The 23,121-nt window shown below is 36.5% G+C and overlaps 1 protein-coding gene across 1 annotated transcript in view; it reads left to right on the top strand.

The window, feature by feature from the left end:
• The window catches only part of HDAC9 (histone deacetylase 9), a 443,223-nt gene that overhangs the window by 307,437 nt on the left and 112,665 nt on the right, over nt 1-23,121 (top strand). Inside the window, exons 16-17 of the mRNA XM_042888328.1 lie at nt 7,241-7,361; nt 13,452-13,501. Of these exons, the coding sequence (XP_042744262.1) occupies nt 7,241-7,361; nt 13,452-13,501 (171 nt within the window). The remainder of the gene's footprint in view (nt 1-7,240; nt 7,362-13,451; nt 13,502-23,121) is intronic.

The raw sequence follows: 23,121 nt of genomic DNA, 5'->3' as shown, positions 1-23,121 counted from the left end.
AGCAACAGTGGAGCTTTATTCCATTTCAAAATCACATATTCAAATATCATGCTTAAATAAAATATGAGCTCTCAGATTCCCATATCACCTGGGCTACTGAAAAACAGCTTTTCCTGCCACTCACTGCTTCCCACGAGTTGTACAGCACTGTCAACTTCTGCAGAAGCCAGTGACAACTGAAGGTGCTTACTGCACTGCAGCATAAGTCAACAAAGTTCAACAAGTCTGCTTTATGTTTTGCAGGATCCCTGGATTGTTGGGACTCAGTCAGTTAATTTCAGTATATATTTAGGTTTTCACAAAGGCAAAAGAACTTGTACAACAGAGCCTTTTTTTTTTTTTTTTTTTTTTTTTTTTTTTTTTAAAATTAAAAAAAAAAATTGAAAAAAGCCCTTTTTTTTTTTTTTTTTTTTTTAGTAATTTTTCTGCATGTAGCCTAGCATACTGGACAGTGAGATATTGCAGGCACTGGAAATGGATTTGTTGTATACACTCATCTAACTAGATGGCAGCACTCTAACAGGGTAATGGTTTTGTGTTTTTTGGTGTTTTTTTTTTGTTTGTTTATTTGTTTGTTTTTGTTTGTTTTGTTTTTAGTTTGGATCATTTTTTAAATTTTAAAGACTTTCTTTCAGCAAGGTCCTTAAGGCCAAATATCAAATAAGTGGTTTCATTGATGGGATCACATACTTAAGTAAGTTAAACACCCAGTTGAATGCTTTACTAAATGAAGGCCTAGGTACCTTATTGATTCCAGACTCATACAGAAAAGTCAAGAGAGGGCAAGTAAGTATGTGGGTCACTCTGAAAGTAATCCTTCATATTTATTTCTGTAGAAACTAGAATAGATAAAAAGGCCACAATAACACTATTTGGACCAAATTTTCAGCTACAAAACACTTTTTTCAACATAGCCCTCACCATTAGCTGTGCATTTTTGCTGGCAGTGAACAGGAGCCTGCATGCAACTCTCATAAAAATCTGCACCAGCAAAGCTGACCCACTGTCACTGTTACCAGTGCTAAAATGCACCACCCACTGCCTCACTGTGCTCATGTCCACTATTTGGTCTCTATAAACTTTCAGGAAACACCAGTGAATGTCAATGGATGCCATCTTTTTTCTCATGGAGGAATTCACTTCCACAACTTTGCTTCATACACATATCCGTGTCATACACCATTCTGTTAAATTGTTCCTCTATACTGTCATGCAGTAATAAAATGTACTGGAATATTTCTGAGAAGGTTCAACCTCTGCTACTCTAAGACGAACATCTGCCTCTAACATCATGAACCAACATAATAAAATAGGAGGCATTACTTTCGGAGCAGCCCTCTTAAAGTGCAACATGCCACCTTGTATTATTTTATTCAGCAATAAATAGATGTTGCTAGCACCAATTGTGTAGCTCTGGAAAAGTTGTTAATTGGTGAAATAATATAATTCTGAAGTGCATGCAGTTCAATACATCCTGTAAGGTTTCTCTTATAATTCTGCCATTTCAAAAATTGAAATGCAACCTAGTGAGTCTTCCAAAATCCTGAATGAGAAGAAAGGAAGTAAATCCACATGTTGAATGACATTCAGCTTATTTTGACTCCCACTGTGTACATAGAAATGAAACTGGAATGTGAAATGAATTATCAGAATGCAAACTCTGGTTATAAAACTTTGAGGAATGTTGGTGTGAAGCTCATGCATTGATCTGATGTTTATCTTGATTCTCTTACATAGCTAAAGACAGGATTATATCTGATGGTGCAATTTGTTCTTTGCTTCACTGAATTCTCTAGCATTTACTCAACAACAAATTTGACTTTAAATCCACTTACTTTTAAAATACAGAAAAATTGAAATGATTTGCTTCAGTGTTAATTTGATTCTTTAGGAAAGTCATTCAGACAAATATCTGACTCATATCACCAACGGAGAGGCAGTTGCATTATTCAAGAAGTAATGCATTACTACAGTTAAGCTGCATTCTAGAATATACCACGTTGAAAATGCAGAGCCAAAGCAACACTTGCACTCCACTGTCTCCTTTACTGACTTCTGAATGTCTCCTCATGGACATTAGTATTTCTCAATGTAATTTCTCAATATATGTTTTGTATGAGTTTCAGAAGGAGTTTGGGATATGGGTAGGTCACTGGTCTAGTTTTGCCAAGAACAATGCCTGGCACACCGATTCTGAAGGATTGTTCAGGTAGACTGCAGTATCGTTCTTTGTCTGACGAGGAGCTCCAGGATCAAAACTAGCTCAGTCAGGGGTGGCTTAGATCTCTGCACTTCCAACATGTGCATCCTTAGCCAGAGGAGTGTGTCAAGGGGGCTTCCATATTTTGTTAATTTAGCAAGAACCTTTAGATAAATGAGCAATCCATGTCTGTATCATCCATATTACTTCTATCAGCCCCTGCCATCAATACATGTGAAATCAGACATACCTGGCTGACAGCTTATTACAGTCAAGAGATGAATCTGGGCAAATTAATCACTCATATTGTCCTCATAGATAGATTATATAAAATATAACTTGGTAAAATCACAAGAAGATTTGACTGGAGTATTTGAAGCTGTATCTTCACTACAAAATGAAGTATGGCTGGATTTGTTCTCCACTACTATGGCCAACTGGAATTGGAAAGCCCATATTCACATTACCAGGAGTGTACTCTTATGCCTATGTCGATGCCCAAGCCATGTTTGGGATTTTTTTTAGGATAGTGCCCATTGCTGCTCAACCAAAATGGTGTGAAGGACCCCATTAACACATAGCAGTACATAGGATTGTGTTCCTCTGCCTGTGAATGTTTCCTAGCACTTCAAAAATAATGCCTCCTATTTCATTATGTTGTACCAAGCATCAGAGGCAGATGTTGGTGGTATGGCAGTAGAAGCTGAACTTTCCTGCCAATATTTCATTGCATTTTGTGGCTGTGTGACAGATGGCATCAGATGGACAGTCTGACAGAATGGTGCTTGAAGTCATGCAATTTTCTCTTCATAAAGAGCAATGCATAGCTGCCCTACCTTTGGGACAAAAGAAAGGTTGAATGTTTTGATAGTGATGTCTGCATTCCACTTGTTTTATGAAGAGGAAGTATTTACATAACTCCTGTGGGGCCTTAATTTATGCACAAATGACTGACACTGGACTACCCGGATCAGTATGCTTTTGGAGAAGAAAAGAAGAATGTAGACAAGGTCTCACTTTATGCTCCCACCTCTTCTTCCTGTAGGGACTGTGGTTCAGAACATTTTCCTTTTCAACCTGGAATTTGATCTTGGTTTGGCTAGTTTTCTGTAATGGTAGGCATTACACCTCCTGCTGTCTGTATCTCATGGACTGAAAGGGAGAGCATGAAAGAATTTAAGGTTTTAAAAACCTTTGTTTCTTCCAGATCACATGACCAAAATATACTCAAAAAAATCATATCCTCTGAACCTCAACTTACCATTAATGAATAAATAATCCAGGAAAAGTCCATAAAGACACTTTAAGAGCCAAACTCTACTGTTTAAAACATATTCAGACTAGGCACTGGGAGATCAAAACATGTGAAGATAATAACTGCATCTCTCTACAGATGCACGAATGTCAGAGATACAGCTGGAGTTCCCACAAAAAGGAGAGAAAGAGATGTACTGACTGGCAAAATACCTGTATTATCTGTATGTTTTTTCTTTTTAAATATGAGAGAATTGAACAGTGATGAGAATTCCCTGAAAAATAAGCCCTTGTCTGAAGACCTTGTTTATAAAATGGATAGCCTGGGAAAATTTCACAGAAATTCTATATCCATATGAATAGCTGCAGTAGAGGCAATGGACACATACTGAGAGACCTGAGCGAGAAATATTGCTTAAGCTAAGTCAACAATTCCTGTTAGTTCAGCAGAGAGAAACAAGTGGTGTCACCTTTGTCTTTGTGAATCTCTGGCTGTGCAAGAGTTCATTTTGCTGAAGGGCTAACCAAAATCTCTAGGTTAATAGAGGCCATTTGTGTGAAACTTTAATGGTACATTTTAAACTCAAAACCAGATTGGACAGTCCTTTTTACCTTAAATTCTGTGAGAGGTAAAAGCATTTTCCTGTTCTGGGGAAAATAACTTTCTGTTTCTAGAATGTTCTTTTGCAGCACTCAGGTGCATTTTGCCCACCTGATATGTGCAAAAGTCTCCATTGATGAGGGAACTGTGTATGGCAGGGGAGAAAGCACACAAATTGTCATGTATGTTAGAAAAGGATGAGTTGCCCTGTGCTACTGTTGTGTGACTAGTGAAGCCCTTTCAGCCTCCCCCAAATGAAATATGTTCCACAAGTTCTGTGCTATTACACCTTTTTCAGTTGCTTTTTATGCCTATTTTCTGCTTTTTGGTATACTTTAAGCTTTTGATAACAGCACGGGCACTGAAAATGAAGAAGGATGTAAAATAAAAATGACAAGTATAAAAGTGTACATCTAAAGTTATACAAATGCATGTTATATCATTGGATAGCTCATATCAGTGAGAGCCATAAGCAATTACTCTGCAGAACAGATTTTATATGATTCCAGACATTGGCAACAAAAGCATGTCATAAGATGTGCTTTTGTGTATCTTCTAAATCCATACATCACTGTTTAAAAACGATTGCTCTTTAGCAATTATCACAGGTAATTTTCAGTATACCACATTTTGTGTGTGTGTGTGGAGCCTTAGATAGTTGGAATTTTAATGTTACTGAAAATAGCTTTACCTGCAAGGGTAGAGCAAAGGTGGGATGAAAGCTGAAAGGAGTAATGAATGAGGAGATGTGAATACAGAAACAGCACAGACATCTTGTGTTTACCCTTCCCTTTTCTCCTGTCAGTTACTGTGTATAAGTGCAGGCTGGTGCTCCGTGTAGGAAATGGAGAAGCCTTGGAGAAAGGACAGTACTGGGCTCTGCATGTCCTGGCAGTTCAGCTCCGCCCCAAGAGCCTCACTGCTAGGAGTAGCTGGGAAAGGGCTGTTTCGTGCTCTTTAATTTCTTCACTGAGCCCATTTCTGCACAGTCTGTTTCTTCCTAGAAAATCTGTCAATATTGGATAATAGGTAGCTCCTCAGCAAAATACTTCTCTACTCTAATTCATTTTGGAGACATCACTACCAGACCCTACTCTGTTAGTGCAGAGCCATAGGACACCATGCAGCTCCATGCTACAAGAATAACGGGTGGCTATGGGTCTCTTTATAGTTAGAGTGATATGGCATTTAAGAGCACTTTAAAAAGACCCAGACAATTAACTGTCTTAAACGTATCTTACAGAGCTTTCGTGTAACTTGCAGAAAATATATGACCAGACAGTGAATATTTTCCTCAAGGTTCTTTGATGTGACTTTTGCAAAATACCACTTTACTTTTCTTTCACATTTGTTTTAGTTGTTCTAGAAACCAGCCTTCCTTTCTTATTTTATTTTGAGGAACTGGGCATACAGATTTTGAAGCAGCTTATTAGAAAGACAGAACTGAATGAAAATGGATGAATAAATAAATATTACCAGTCACCTTTTGTGAAGCAAAAGACTTCATCTGACTCAGAAGAACTATTGCAGAGTGCACTGATTCCATGAAGTAACATAATGTGATGATTTTGATTGTGCAACTATGTGTTTAGAGGATGTGAATACATTGCTACAAAGTCTCATGTGAGACTGGGAGAGGCCTGAATAAATTGGAGATGAAAAAAGTTTATTAAGTCATTTAGTTCCTGGATCATTCCCTAAAATGTTTTTTCCACTGCTGTGTCCAGACAAGCTTTTAACACTACAAGGAATAGGGCTCCCACTATAATCCTGCATGGAAGCTTGTTCCACAGTTATCTACATCCAAATTTAGGGCACTTTTCCTCATTTGTCAGAAAAAGTTGCTGCTGCTTAACTCTATATAAACAGGGCATGATTCCTCTGTCTGTCCCTGGGCAACTCCTTTCTTCCTTACTGTGCTTTCTTTAATGTTTATAATACTGCTTTCTTCTCCTAGTAAAGATGTTTGTGCTTCCTGATATGCATGAGTGTATGATGGATATAATGACAGCTTAACCTGTAAAAAAATAGATGCGAGCAATATTTCTGTAAAAGGTTGATCAGTCTAGTAAAAATAAGATGGTCTGTTTAGGTAACTTCTTTACCTATTTATTTGTAGGCCTTGACAGTCAGAAAGATCCACATTCTAGATTGTGACAGGTTTTGCCCATTGGTTCAAAATGACCAGCTCTTCAAACAGAGACTAAGACCTTAAAAATAGTCTGCTTTCTCTTTTTTGTTATCCAATATCAACAGGAAAGATGATCTTGGGACCAGAACTTTGTTGACAGTGCTGTTTATTACGCCTGAATCTGAACAAAATCTGCTTCATGTTGTTTTTTGCAAGGGCACTTGCACTGGCAGATAAGTAAATATTTTTATGACAGGCTGTAACTCCATATACATACAAGGAACAGATCTACCAAATAAAAAGAATTAGCCTTACTTTTTCTCCCTTTTTTAAAGTGATTAAATGTGCGCAATTGATTTATAAAAATAGTCCCACCCTTTTTTTTTTTAACACTATTAAATGAGGAGACTGCAAGCTGGTCAAACAGTTAAAGAGACAAGTCTCACTTATAAAAACAAAAGTAAGTAAGCGGGTCAGTATCTGCAACAAGAAAAATGACCCTTAGAAATCAAACATACATTCTAAAAGTAAAAATACAGAGGAATATTTTACTTAAGAATCTAAATGCTAATTTTCTTCCTCTCCCTGGCCCTCTTCATAGTGATCATGTTCTCCCAGCAGCATAAATTGCAGTAATTACAAAAAACCATAAATCTGCATTCAGAACACATCTGCAGCTTACAGGTGTGAATAAGGTTTTGTTCTTTAAACACGACATTTTCTAGTCAACTGTCTGATTTAAGAAATATCTTCTGTTTTGGTTTGTATTTCTTAAAATAATATATAGAAGAGTCAGGATCTTTTCTTTCTCTTGTATTTGAAATCCTTTATTAACTCTGCTACAACTTAAGCATTTGTGATAAACCACACAAGCATTTGTTTTTCATATAGCATTACTTTAATAAACAAATCAGTGTCACATTCCTGCATGACACAATTTCAACCCATTATTAATCATACTAAATGTTATTTCAAACCTTTACTTTTTTCTTTTTTCTTTTTTTTCCTAAATATTGTCAGTGGAATATTGTAGGCCTCTGCTGTTTTCTTTCAGCGAATTCGAGGTCGAAAAGCCAGTCTGGAGGAAATACAGCTGGTTCACTCTGAACATCATTCACTGCTGTATGGCACCAGCCCCCTGAACAGACAGAAGCTGGACCCCAGGAAACTCCTAGGTCTGTACAGGCCTCTATTCTACTGAGAACAGCACATTCCAGCACTGTCATTAGTCATAGCTGGTGTCAGTTTAAAATACTTGGCAAGCAGTGTGACAAAAATTCACTTTTTCCAAATGCATTGCTATGTGGAAGGAGAATGTCACAATGGAAGCCAAATATAGATTAGCAGAATGCGCAGGCTGGAAAGCTCAAAGAGAAGTTTCTTCTCATTTGCTTCAAAATTGTCAAAACATTAACCCTTTATTGTAATTTGTTCTCCATCAGAGATCGATGGCAATTTTGAACACGGTCTTCAATCTCCTTGTGTTCTCTGCTTTGAAAATGAGAGTTTAAGATACACTTGCTTGTCAGAACTGCTTGTTTGCTGTTCTCATTTGCTTTATTTCAATGACTTCAGCCATGCTAAGTGCAGATACCATGCCTGAGTCTTGTTATGAAGTGCTATGAACTTTATTTTAATGCCTTCCCATTATGCAGAATACCATATATTTCTGAAGAATGGGGAATAGACTTATTAAAATATTAAATGGACCTATGAATATACAGAATGCCATAAAACTGTCAAGATTTTCTTATAAAATATCTTCAGGAACAGCCAATGCTCATCATAAGCTTTCATAGTAGAGAAGTAAGGTTAAACTGGGCACTGTCATGACAAGTGCAAGAAACAGAGCCTCTTCTCACACCTGCTACAGTGATGTGAAAGGAAATACAGATAGAGCATTTTGAAAATAATCTGTGAATGAAATCCTGCCTGTTTTATCCTCACACACAAGATGAAACACATTCTCTGCTATTTTTAATACATATATCCTAAAATGTGGAGATTTGCCTAAATGTAATAAAACTAAACCCAAAAAAACCACAACATTAGTCATAAAGAAATTGCTGTTCTAGTTTTATTAATACATAGCAATTATTTTGCTTTGGAAAGAGTTCCTTCCATAAGGTGAACTGTGGCTTCAGTGAGCCATAAAAGTAGATAGGAGAAATATACTGATCACAGTAACATCTAAGTTTATACATGTTTGACAAAACAAAATCAAAGCTAAAAAATAATTACAACATGATAGATTATTAGAAGCTAGAATTTTTAAGGTAGGAAATCCCCACTAAAAACAAACAAACAAACAAACAAACAAATAAGCACTAAATTCCTGCAAAATGAAAAATTGGTAACATTTTGATTTGGGTTCATCAACATTGTCAAAATGTTCCATTTTGATAGAGTCAAGCATTTCATTTAGATTTTCTTTATTTTAATTCATTTCATTTTAATTTTTACATTATTTAATATAACATACATTTATATGAAGTCTTGTTCCCATTTTGGACTGTTATACGGGATGCAGTAGTAGTGTAGTTTCAGTTATGGAGGAAAAAAAGTAATGAACCCAGGTACTCTTGCTGTGTTTCTACCTATGTATACAGAATACAGAAGGCTCTGTTTACCAAATCTCAAAATCCATTTATTTGTTCACAGTTCTTTGCTCAACAATCTTTGCCTTTGTCATCTGGCACTCAGTCCAAAACATTTATTCTGAGTTTATATCAAGATCACACTCGTAGCATATATCCTGAGTGTATCTTTGGCTGAATACCCTTTTCTGTCTCTGTAGGATGTTTTCTTGCTGCCTCTTGCAAGGCCTTTTACGAAGACAATGGTCAATTAAACACCCTTCCTACATGCTTTTGCATGTGCCTGGTTTTTTTGGCTGGAAACTATAGCCATTTAAGCTTTCATTCTCCTATATAAAATAACCTACTTTTCTTTTACATTTTTCCAAAATGCAGTGTGACTTCCATCTCCCATTGTCCCCAGTTCAGTGTGGTTGAACCTAAACAATGCTGACATTAAAATTAACATCTTGGTATGGTACAAATATTCAAAATGATGTGTAGTGAAGGAGAAAAATCTAAAGGAAATGTTTCTCATCAAAAATGTCATCAATAACAACATCATCTCATAACTTTCCCATTTCAAGTAAAGTGCATTTTTTTTCCTACAGCAATTGTTCCATCAGATTATGGTTTTGCATTCTAATGAAAAGGGTTTTGTTTTCCTTCCCTTACTCCTCTGTGCACTAAAACAGACAGAGTCACACTTTGTTCTTCATTTAAGCCTCAGAAAAACATTTGTTCCCTGTCCCTGTTCAGAAGAGGACACTTGCATTTTCTTAAGGTCTTTTCTTGCTCACATGAAGTTTCTGTCTCTTGTAAATAGAAAAGAAACACCTGAAGGAACAAAATATATTGAATGACTAGAACTAGAAATGTGCTACCTGTCAATAAGTGCTGATTTCTCTGTTAAGGAAAACTCTCTGTTCTGGAAGGCTGTGAAGTAAAACAGCTGTGAACTACTGAAGTCAGTGAGAATTGCGCACATAGATATTGTTCACATATTCTTCATGCTTTCAGAGTATAAACTGTCTTGAACTCCTGGCTTTATTTCTCCAAATCAGGGGTTGCCAAAGCAGCTATTGCAAATGATTGCTTCAATTTTTACACTATCATGCAGTTTAGCTTTTAACTGATCATATTTCACTGTGGTGTGTTAAACAACATGTTATGTTGCATTACATTTTCTTGATGTGAATGAAACTAATATGGAGACTGTGTGTCACATCACATTATGGTTTCATGTGACAGAATACAATCTTTCATACCTCTCTGAATGACCTCAAGGGCAGAACAGTTTGATTGCTTTTTACCTCCTCAACCATAATTAATAAAGTGTTTCTAAAAATCAAATTTCCTATGATCACAAGTTTTTAAAAGTGGGAAATACCCTGTCAACACATCCCTGACAGCGAGGCAATATTTAAAGTACAACTAAGAGATGCATTTATAGAGCATCTCTGCAATTGCAATTACTTCCTTAGAAAAAATGTCTTCATTCTTAAAGGATGACTCTGGAAGCAAGTAGATTCCTCAAACTGACATTGCTCTTTACTAAATGGTGCCTTTTAACAAGTAGACGCATTGTTAGTGGATTTTTTTTTTGTTGGTGGGGGTGGTGTTTTTTTTGTTTTGTTTTTTTCTTTGTGTGTGTTTTTGTTTCTTTGTGTATATGTTTTGTTTTGTTTTGTTTTTCCAGAAAGGGAGCGTTTTCTCATCACTTTTCTTGCTCATCAGACTCTCATTCAGACTCTGAATAGCAAATCTCAAAAGTGGTATTCTTGGCTTCTATAGGGGCTTCCTGCTTGGCCACCCAGTTTGAATAACCAGCTCCTACTACCTTCATGGGTTGACATTTTTGAGTACAATATTTCTAGCTCTACCTATGAATTTTTGTGGTGAATCTTCTCTAGATCTTTCTTGTAAAGTGATTTGCTTGTGACTGCAAATACTGACATGATACAAAGCCATTTGTCTTTTACATAAGTCACTCTGAAAGTAATGCTTTCTATTTATTTTGATGAAAACTACAACAGATACAAAGACCACACTAAAACTACTGGATAGAGTGAATTCTTAGCTACAAAACACTATTCTTCAACATATTCATCACTGTTAGCTATGCATTTTCTTCCAGTGATGTGCAAGACCTTGCATGCCATGCTCATCAAAGCCTGCATGGCCATCCGGAACATGGCTTGTTTTTCACATCTCTGTCACCTCTGCTGAAATTCACCACCTCTCTGTGCTCACCTCCACAGTTTGCTCTCCACAAATGTTCGGGAGGATAGGAGAATGTCAGTAGGTGATGTTTTTTTTGAGCACAGAGGAATTGAGTTCCACACCTTTGCTTCATTCCCTTTTCTAAGTCAGATGCCATTTTATCAGACCGCCCCTCTGCTGCCATCTGTCACACAGCAACAACGCGTAACAGAACATTGGTAGGAAGGTTCATCTTCTTAGTGCCATAACACCACTATTTGCCTCTGATGCTGTGGCCAACATACCAAAATAAGAGGTATTATTTTTGGAGTTGTCCTCACTTACTGAAGTATCTCAATGTCTTCTTTCTATTATTGTTTTATGCTGGATGTATCCTAAGTAAGAAAGGGTGACACTGGGAAATATCAACTATTTATCAAATTCAGCTGAGGCAACAACTCCAAGCACAATTCTCACTATTCATCTTCAGGGTTTTCATTTTCAGACAAGTGTTGTGAGCTCCTTTCTTTCTTAGAGGATAGCCAAGTGATGGTCTCTCCCTCTCTCTGTCTTACTGCAGATCTTCCCGATGTTCTTTTAATGAATTCTTGATGCTTTTCTTATTTTGAAAATTCTATCATCTTCAGCTTTTTTGCTCTTGTGCAATAAGAAGTTAGTATCCTGGCAAATTTCTTGATGAACTGAAAAGGCTTTATGATTGTTTTTCTCTGATTTAATGCTATCCGTTGATTGATTTTAGTGTCTTTCCTCACCATCTGCTTTTCTGTTTCCCTTTTGTGTTTGTTGTTCTTAATAGTGTTTACCATGTACAATGTGCCATGCTGCATGGAGATAAATGAGAATTCATCTGTTCTCTCTTATGCAATGGAATTTAAGAAAAAGTCTAATCATTCAATATTCTAAAAACACCTCCTTTTATCTCGAATTTCAGTCTGTGTTTCTATTTACATCTGTCACTTTAACAGCACTAATTTTTTAGTTAGCTGCTCAAGACTTTTTGATCTTCCCCATAGCAAGAAGTGAAAAACTGCTGCTCACATTGGTCCCTGGATCTGCTTAGCAAGAAATCTGGAAAATCCTTCCATACCTCAGCTCTGACAGTCTTTGTCAGTAAACATTTCCTTGTGTGTCTGAGGCCATTAGGACTCGCAGTACGAGAACTTTGCATAGCCGCTGCACCTGCATTTCCCTGGTAGCTCCACAGGAGGTTTTGTTTCGCTTCTCTAGCACACTGTGCAAACTGATCAAAGGCCTCTACTCTGTTAAAAATGCATCTTGGATTTTACTCAAAGCATAAAGCACTTTCTTCATCTCAGACCTTTCAGTCTGGTCTCCCATACTTCAAAGATGATGGCTTATAATTGTCTTTATACATTTCATTGGCACCTGCTAAACATGAGTAACTGCAGTGTTTGCCCCTTCCATAACAATGGGTGGCTCCTCTTGGTAACTTGAGTGATTCACTACCTAACGCTTCCTCCATATGGCAAAGCCACAAAACCAGTTCTGTGATATGGCAGAAGAAAAGTCTGTGTTCTCTTCCACAGCTGCCTTAGGATCAGATTACATACTTGAATAAGAAAGGAGTCAAGTCCTGAGATTCCTTTTTGAGATCGTCCTTATCAAGAGAAACAATGAGTTTAGTGGTTCAAAAAAAGAAAATGTGAACAAATAAAAAGTGATTATAATTATTAACTTTATCACATTATCTATAAAGCATAATAAGCTAGAAATTAGATTCTAAAACCTATTAAGTTTATGTTCCCTTTGGTAGAATGTATACACTGAGTATTACTGGCATAAATAATGAAAAAGATATTTCATGTTATGTTCTAAAATATTAAAACATAAAAATAAAAATAACAAAATATTCATTAATGGGATATAAAAAAACGAGACCCACTTTTGAATAGCTAAGAAGATGAAGACAGCAGTTTTCGAAGGATAAACTTTTTGGAGAGCTGAAGTTAAGAAATAGTCATCCGTTGCATGTGAAGCTTAATGACGTTCCCTCTGTTGTCAGTGAAAAGAAACAGGCACTTCTAAAGTACGATTCATCTCAACAATCATCCAGGCTGGGGAGAGATGCCTACCTCACTCCACTGGCTGTGTAATAAGCTGAGATGAGTAGCGTAGGCAAGCTGCTTATCTTTTCAGCAGCTAAAGATACCAGGTTGACTACTAGCCCTAGTTCAGAGTGATTTTCTGTGAAGTTGAGTTCATTACCTATACACTCATTAGAAACCCTTGCTTACCAATCTTAGGATTTGTCACTGTTGCAAAAAAAAGTAATTTAAATGTCCCATGGCTCGTTTGCTTTTGAGGTATTAATCGAGTTCTTTATTTTCATTTTGTGATGCTTAAATTCAGAAATCTGAATTACAGTAGAGATTGCTGATCCAGTACTCAACTGATTTTTTGATAATTGATACTTACTGTTTCTTTTTTTTTTTTTTCAATATATAGGAAACATGTCTCAAAAACTCTTTTCCTTGCTGCCTTGTGGAGGACTTGGGGTAAGTAGATGTTTTGTTGTTTCTTTCCAGAGAGGACAGCACATGACAAATGTATTAATTCATAGATTCCACAGCACTGTTTTACTAACAATTCAAAGTCACAAGAGGTTGATAAATCTAAAGAGGAATTCTTGGACATTATCTTACTATTTTCAAAGACATGAGTAAAATATATTGCTATCAGTGTATGAAACAGATAGGAACATGTTTTGTGGAAGTGTATTTTTTTTTTTCGCGTGATCTATATTTGTGAAAAGTAACGTGTGCAATTTCTTCTAGCAAAATGAAATTTGATGAAGCTGCTTCATGTATTGCTGAAAAGTAAATATAGCTCTGCTTTGCTCAGAGAGCAGAAAAAAAAAGTACCAGATTACCAGAACAAATTCATTCTGAAATACAGGCGTTGAGTATTAGTATTCAATGGGCAAAAATGTATAGATAATAATGTGTTGAAACAGTAGGTAAACAATTAATCCAAATTATTGAAAGCATTTAGAATGGAGCATTTCTACTGATCTTGGTGTCATGCTCATACTAAATTCAAGGGAAGATAATAGCAGGATAAATCCTTTTTCATGTACAGGTGTTCCATGAATTTTCTTTTTTTTTTCCCCCACTTTCATTCTTTTTTCCCCTACACAGCAGTTTTCCACATACCTAGTTCAGCTCGGTGCATTATTTACTAATGTCAGTGAAATCAAAATGCTGATATGTATGGATGGGCTGTCTGAGTGACGCTATATGCTTTAGGTTTTTGGATGTTTTTGCTCTTTCTCAGTAAAACCACAATCTCTGGAATGAAATCAGAGATATACCTCAACTTCCAATACAAATTTCTAATATTTTATTTACTTTTATCCTTCACAAAAGATAAGTTCCATGACATAGTAATCTTGTTTATAGTTTCTTTTTTTTTTTTTTTTTAATAATGAGATACTCGACAAATAAAATATATGTTGTAAGATTTTAACTCCCAACAATAATAATTCCATTTGAGTTTTCAGTATTTAGTAATGTTTGAGGTACTGTGAGTTGCAGAGAACGAAAGGATCCCAATCAAACTCCTTTATTGTGGATTTAGGCTTTCTAAAGATTCTAATCAAAATCTGGCACTTGGTGATTAACAACTTGCTATACTTGAAAATTGGAGATCATTCCTTTGTATGGATCACCTAACATTACATGAAGTCATGCAGACATGCATGTACACATGCGCTTCTGTACATTTCTGTGTACACAGATGCATGCACACATGCTTGTGTACACAAATTTATCTATAAAAAAGGTGAAATTAATTGTCATCAAGGTATTTTTTCACAGTTACTGCAGTAATCAAGATGTTTAGAGAGGATTAAACAGGAGATGAATGATGTTATGAAAGAATTTTATTGAGACTTCTGAGCAAGGAAAAGCTGGTGCAAAATTTCTTGACAGTTCTTTTTGAGGGCTTTGGAAAGTCAGTTGGACTGGGGTATGCTTTGAAAATAAAGCTATAAAAGATTTTTCCACGAAACATGTTATTGAGACATGGGTGAGTTAGTACTAAAATATCATAAATAGAAATGGAGTTTGAAATCCTTTGAAATCCTTTTAGTAATGAAAGTGTGTTGCCCACTGTAAGGAAAACACAAGATAGTAATGCTCAGCATAAATTAGCTCTTTAAACACTTAAATTTATCTGTACTTTCTTCAGTCTCTTTGCTTTATTTCTGATTTAGAATCATGGAAAATGGATTAAAGAAGCTATTGTAGAAATAGATCCTTTATTTATATTTTTCTAGTTGGTTTCCCTTTCTATGTATTATTATTGTCAGCCTTACTGTGGGCCTCTTAAAGAAATGGGTTGTGACCTTTTTCAAGGTAAATAATCAGATTAGGAGCTCTCTTTCAGTGATATTTAGCTGTCTGTTGGTTAAGATGAGCTCTGGGAAAGGGAGCTGCTTCAAACTGCCTGGAAAGCAATTCCTACATTTACATTCAAAAAAGATGGTAGAGAGAAAGAAGAAACATTGTTATTTAATGGTTTTCAACTTAGTTGAGGGTTATGAAGCAGTAATCAGCATGAAAGCCATAGTTCATGCAAAGACTGTGAGGAGGCATAGAATCATTTAATTTTTTTCTTATCTTCTGTGTTTGTTGGTTTTTTTTTTTCCTTGCTTGTTTATTTGTTTACTAAATAAGACAGTGAGAAAGGCTATTAAAAAAAGAAAAGAAAAAGAACTTAGGTCTTGCAGAATACTTTATAGCTTTCTCTTGATTCTCTTGATTCTCTTGATTCTCCCACAGAGATATGGGAACCTTGCTGACTGTTATTAGTCAGCCTTTCTATTATTACATAGATGTGTGGTTAAACTACTCAGACAGGAGATGTTCCCATCTAGGATTATTTCTCTTCCCTGCCAGGTTGTATTTAATATCAGAGTTCCCATCTCTTAAGGAATGTTGTTATTACTGAGGAGATCATAAATTGTTTCTGGGTGGGGACCCTCACAGCACACTAAACCTGCACCACTGTTGAAAGGAGCACTGTGCCAATAAGACAGAGCACAGGAGGGAGCAAAGGCCATGTGCCTAAGTATATAATCTATCTATCATACATTAATAAAGTGAAGTCCTAGCACCTCTTTCACAAAGCTTATATATTTCACATGAAAGAATCACGTTGACAAAATGTGAAATATTCTTGGAATAAGAATTAGAATTTAAGACTTCATAGGCATCATAGGCATAATGAGCCAATGGGCAATAAAGATTATTGGCATGAACTTGGATGGCTTGCCTTGTCCTGAAAGGACTTAAAGGTGCAACTAACCTCTTCAACCCTAAATTCCACTATATTGTTGATTTTGTTGTCATCTTTATCTGTTCTAATAGCACTAATAAATTGCTGCCAAGATGATGAATCCTCTTTTTTTTTTTTTTTTTTTGGATTTTGCAATTGCAGAAAAAGAAAACTTTATCAAGAATTTTGATTTTTTTCCCAAAAAAAGTTCTGATATTTTGGAGTGCTCTTCCATTGCAATTCTGAATTGTTTGCGTCGATACATTTAAAGCTACTGATTCAGTAAAGAATTTTCACCTCTATGAATATATTTTCAAGTGATAGTGACTAATTAAGTTGGAGTCACTGGTGAATTTTACTTGGTATATGCCAGGATTTCTGAAGAAGAAGGAAAGAAAAGTAAGAATAAGAGACAGAATAACTAATAAATGTCTCCCTATCCAAGAATCCAAAGATAACTTCTACTGACAGCGAAAGTGAACAGATCTAATATATATAGAAAAAAGGAAGTCTATATCTGACCTCCTAAATTTACCCATAACAGGTTTTCTTTCAATGACAGTTCATTTTTCATCTGAGAACTATCTAAAGTTAGCAACACGTCTGCTGAAGTATGAGACTTCCTTTTTGCAGTAATGTTTTTTATTCTGTTGTTGTTTTTTTTTTTTCAGTTTCAACATTGCAACAGGCTTAATTGTTATTAAAGAGTTCTAATACTGGGCGGGGTGATTCCTTGCACTAAAGAGACACTATTAGCTCTACAGCCAACGTTTCTAATAATAACAGATTTTTCTTGTAGCTTGTCAGAGGTTTGGAATGTGGAAAGGTTTCCAGGAGGTGGGTAAATTGCAGGTGAAATGGCCAAATGGGGAGAACAATCACAAATTACTTTCTGGTCCTGCAAATTATCAGAAAATGTCATAATTTTTCTTCTGTGAACAGCCACTAGAGATATAACTGATCATTCGGTCAGTGCATCCATCTATTGCAATTCCTACTCTTCTGCTGCGAAAATGACAAAAAAAAGAAGCAGAAATCTACTTTTAATGGGAGCAAGTTTCATCTCTGCCTTAGTCTGTCACTAAAAATAGTGGTTGTTTTCCTGCCTGTTTGACCTGCTGCTGTGTGAAGAAATCTTGAAGTCATTTCTCAGCCATATTTTTTTGCCTAGTTGATCGGCAAAAAAAACCCACAAAAGCAAAGAAGAGCGGTCTTTTATGATAATGTCATCATCGGCTCCCAGCTTCAAACACTTCTGCGGCTTTTGAATTGTCATTTATAACTTGGAACTGAACCGACCCATAATTCCCTTGATGCATTTAGAGAAATTGATAACAGACTGCTTCTTTTACGGCTCAGAGGAGGCAACTCCAATCACATCACTATTGGCAGTCAATATTATTTTCTGACATGGTTGTAAAAGTATAAAGGGGCTTATGGCATTTGTTTAGATGAGGAATGGGCTCTCAAGCTGTGCTGGGGTTTATGGGTCCAGATTACTGAGTAGCAAAGGGAATATGATGTTTGCAAACAGGATATGATTTTATTTAAGTTTGGGTTTCATACGTTGTTCCCTGGGGATTACTCTGCAGACAGAAGAGAATTTCACTTTTATCATATGAAATTGGGCAGTTGTCCAATCCTCCCCCTCCTTCTCCCCCTCAAAGACACTGCTCCAAACCTGTAATGTGTAAAGTTAGATTTTTAAATTGCAAGAGGAGGAGATGGGGAAGAATACCACCCTGTAATAAATTAGACTTTTACAGAATAAATCTTTAGTAGGCTTAGCAGTGTTGTTCATGAGCTAAATACTGAGCTATCTGAGTGGCTAAGAATGGCTTGTACATATTAAGAAAGTCCATTGCATTTCCTTCAATTTTGATGTTGTTGTAGTAAAAGAGGAGAGGTTTTCTGCTAGGATAAGCTGATCTTGTTTCATTTCTGGAGTACAGGTTAATTATTGCATATTAGGAAATAATTTGGCCTGTAACTATTAAGAAAAGAAATTTAAAACTATGAAACCTCTCTTCTCTTTTCCAAATTCTACAAAATATTCATAGTATCTCTCTAAATATGATGCATGTTGATTTTGGGGTGGCCAAAAGGGACAGGGAGGTGATTGTCCCCCTCTGCCCTGCTCTTATGAGGCCCCATCTGGAGTACTATGTCCAGGTCTGGCGCCCCCAGTACATGAAAGAAAGAGAGTTGTTGGAGAGGGTCCAGAGGAGGGCCACAAAGGGGGCTGGAGCACCTCCCCTACGAAGACAGGCTGAGGGAGCTGGGCTTGTTCAGCCTGGAGAAAAGAAGGCTGTGGGGTGACCTCATTGCAGCCTTTCAATACCTAAAGGGAGCCTACAAACAGGAGGGGAATCAATTCTTTGAAATGGTAGATAATAGCAGGACAAGGGGAAATGGTTTTAAGTTGAGGGAGGGAAGATTTAGGTTGGATGTCAAGGGGAAGTTCTTTACTATGAGACTGGTGAGGTGCTGGAACAGCTTGCCCAGAGAAGTTGTGGATGCCCTGTCTCTGAAGGTGTTCAAGGCCAGATTGGATGGGGCACTGGGCAGCCTGGTGTAGTATTAAATGGGGAGTTAGGTGGCCCTGCATGTGGCAGGGGGGTTGGAGATTCGTGATTCCTGAGGTCCCTTCCAACCCTGGCCATTTTGTGATTCTGTGATTTTCTTCCTGTTATTCCTTGCTGCAGTAGTTGTAGAGTACTGCTTTTTGTCCTGACTACACAGGAAGAAATGAAAGAAGGAAGGCAAGACCTCAATAGTGCACAACTTTAATAAGTCAACCAGGGAACAAACTGTTCTCTTCTTCTCCTCATTCTTCCTTCTATCTCCCCAACCTGTGCAGGAAGATTTCTCAGCCTTTAAATGTTATAACTTTTCATTTGTCTTATAGGTATTAATTATATCAACCTAGTGCTATTACCATGGTACCACAAAACAGAAATTAAGAAAGTATTTGTGGTAGTATTGTCTCTTTTTTTTTGTATATTTTAACTTCAGGATGATTTGAGGTTTTCTCCTCAGATCCATACCCAAAACTGGCTTTAATAAAATCAGACTCGCAATGGTTTGTGCATTCAAATTAAACATCATCTCCACATATGTGTTACAATTAATGTGTGTTCTTCCCTGTATCCCAGATTGTACCAAAATAGGCATGTTCCTGTTATGATATCAACCAAAAATAAGTCTGTTTCCTTGGACTCAAAGTTACACAGTTTTGATTGTGTGATGTTTTCTGCAGAATACATCAAAGTATGTAGGGACAAAGGCCATCCTTACGCCACCCCAAGTTTCAAAGTGCCGTGCAAGTTGGTATGGAAATACAATGAGGGCCGGAGGTTTGTCGTCTCAGAGCATTCAGGGTACTGAGTGACCTACTGCTGTTCCAGAGAAACGAATTTAGGCTGGCCACAGGACAGGGCAATAGTGTGTAATGTACTCGTGGCTGCTCTGCTGGCATTTTTTTTAAGGTGGCACATCCACTGTCAATTCTGACAATTCATAACAACCACTTACTTACTTCAATTGAGAATATTAAGATGTGATTGTGAAGGGTCACTAGTTTGGCTACATATACATAATTTCAGACAAATTACTGAAGCTCTCAAAATGACAGCCTGTCCATCCTTGCTTACATACGTACCCACTAGAAAACCATGAATGACACTAGAGCAGGACTCAGTTTACCTAAGAAGTGAAGAACTAGTTGGAGGAACTCAATTCTTTCAATTGACAGGGATGTTAAGCAACTAAGTTTTTAATTTTAGACACATTACTTCTAGAGAAAAAAGGATAAACATGATCTGAACTGATCAGAAGAGGAAATAATTAGATATTCTTTTGTTAGTGAGGTGCAGAGACTTAATCTGCTCATCTGGAATATGCATCAGTATCTCTGTCAGAGAGGATAGGCAGAATTTAGAATATCAATATGGTGCCCATAACTAAAGGAAACAATTTAATCAGACTTTGTCCTATTTTCGTCCTTTCGTGGCACAGAGATGGCCCTGTGCCACAGAACTTAATGCTTAGATTAGTGAGAGGTGGAACTGTTCAACTGAGAGACACAGTTCTCTGACATTGCTGCAGGCACGTCTATTTTAGAAATGTCCCAATCGGCTTTAACTTTCAGCAAGGAAGGGTGGAAGCTCAGAAGTGGTAATCTGCCAACTCTGGCACTGAAGCTGATCTTGTCAAGCACAAGATTTGGTTCCTTAGTTGTTGTTATTTTTTTTTAACAGATCACTTTTCCTTGATAGTAGACCAGATTCAATTTAAAAAAACATAGAACGTAGAACACAACATAGAACAAAGAAAAACAATGTGAAGCTAATGAACTATCATCAGGTCAATTCTTCAAAGATCTTATCTAATTTTGTTCATTTCCTAAAAATTGCTGTTGCCAAAGCCAGCATTATGCCAAAAAAAAAAAAAAAAAAAAAAAAACCCAAAAAACAAAAAACAAAAACAAAAACCCTCTTATTTGCTAAGCTTATTTGTATGTACATATCTATATGTGTATGTTAAGTGTACACAGTGAAATAGCATTATATTCAATATAATATATAAAATCAATCTCTCCAGAGTTAATCATGTACACATAGACTTGCTGGAAATTTGGTAAATAAAACAGCATTCACATTTGCCTTTAAAAAGTGCACCATGTGTTTATTGATAGGATTTAGCTCTCGAGACAGACAGAAAAGCTCTCTGTAGAAGAAATGTTCACGTGCTACTTGTCTGAATAATCATCAGGTTCTAACAGAGCTCCATGGTGTCCTTTGACAGAAAGATAATCTATGTCCAAGAAGAAAGCTGAAATATCATATACTGCTTAAATGTGCTCAGGCCAGTTTGTTTGGTTTTTTTTTTTTTTTTTTTTTTTTTTTTTTAATAAAGCTTGAATTTGACACATATTTCTGTAATTGTATACATTTGATTACAAATGGTCATACACTGTTTTATCTATTTGCTCACGAACCCCCTGGAAACTGCAAGATCAAACATAAGATGGCAATTGCACAATCATTTTCACACACTAATCCATTAAAAACTAAAGCGAATGTCAAGTTAAATTAATTGAGTACTCAGGGCTAGGTCTGTAAGTGCAGTAACATTTTTACAAGCATCTGGTGATATATGCCACGTATCTGAGACTTGAATCTGGACCTAAGTGTTTTATTTATGAGCTTTTTCTAAAAAGAAGTTCTAATCCACATCTAATCCATGCTATCCTCCCTTCAGTCCCCCTACCAATGATCCACACATCACCATTTCACTAAGATTTTAAAATCTTAGTGGGTTTTTAATGTGTACTGTGTGAACCAGAGATTCTGAATGCTTCAGAGATTTAGGAGGCTGACTGAATCAGACTATTTTGTCAGAAGAGATCATTGTATTCTAGCTTTAGTTTGGCTTATCTCCATTATTATTCTCATTTTGAATACAAAGGACTAAATTTTTCATACATTCACACATTTATTTGACTTTTTGCAAACATTCTGATGAATTGTTGTATGGAAATAGGAGTGGTGCATTTATTTTAACTGTGCCTAAGCATCACCATCAATAACCATGCCAATAGCCAAGGAATTCAATTTTTAATTTCTGCTTAGAAAAGTTTTGCTAGTATTTTCAGAGATTTGGTTTTGATTTATAAGTTTATATGGTTATATATATAAGTTTACATAGTTACCATTATAAATTAGATCACTGTTGGCAGGTAAAACTTGAAAATCCTATATATCCAATATATAGTATATAGTAGGTACGGGTACACTCAGCATTTCTTTTTCTTGAAAGAGGGTTTGAGGTCAGATTTAATAGCCTCTAAAATTCTTTTTAAAAGTCACTTTCCATGAATATTATTGCTGATAAATTCTTCTACTGAATTACTCAAACATAGCAGAAAGGCCAATGCAAACTAAATGAATTCCACCTTTTTTTCCAAGCAATGGTTTGTGAAGATCCTATGAACTATTCATACCAGCATGGTCTAAAGATTGCATCCCCTCCACAATTTGTTTGTAAATCACGAGACAAGAAAGTGAGAAAAATTGATATCCTGAGTACTCTCTATGGCAAGCAGTTTTGATTAAAGCAGTTAGAAAAGCTTTTGACAGAACAAGTCTATGATACAGCTGTGAAGTAACAGTAAAAATAAAGGAAGCTCTCAGTACATATTTTTCCTAAAGTAGCCCACTGTTCCTGTAAGTGGGATTTATGGAAGAGGCGTCAGCCATACAAAATTTTTCTTCTTTGTTCCTTACTGAGAGATGTGGCTGACAGGCCATTCATTAGAGATCGTTCCTTGGAGATGATGTGCACACCTTCGCTTCTTTAGTCATGGTGAGATGAAACAGCAGCTGAGAAGCACATCGAGGACCTTTTGCTTCTTAGTGGAAATCACAGAGGTGATGAATGAGCACTACTACATCAGTAGGAGAGGGAAGTGAGAGCTATGAGTGTGGCTCCTGGGAAGCTGCACTTCTCATGGTCACAAGCAAAGTGTTCCAAGCTTATGTGCTGGCATTCAGTGGCATCGGATCTTTCCAAGAACATCAGACTCTGCTGGCAGTAAGAGTAAAATGCCACACACAAACTTAAGAGGTTGCAACACTTTAGGAAAATATTTCATTTCTATTTTCATGCCAGAGAAATTTAAAAAATCAGAGATGGAAACATGTTTGCTCTGGCGTGAGTGAAACACTGTGAGAATGAATTCTTTTAAAATGAAAACAAATGAATTTGCTCTCCAATACACAGGTTTTATTCAATTTTGGTATCTCTGAATAGTTCTGGGTCTCCCATATTATTCTCT

The sequence above is a fragment of the Lagopus leucura genome, unplaced genomic scaffold, assembly GCF_019238085.1.
Source record: "Lagopus leucura isolate 7727_CA_CO unplaced genomic scaffold, USGS_WTPT01 Super-Scaffold_100157, whole genome shotgun sequence".
Taxonomy (NCBI): Eukaryota; Metazoa; Chordata; class Aves; order Galliformes; family Phasianidae; genus Lagopus; species Lagopus leucura.
This window is presented reverse-complemented; position numbering and strand designations above follow the sequence as displayed.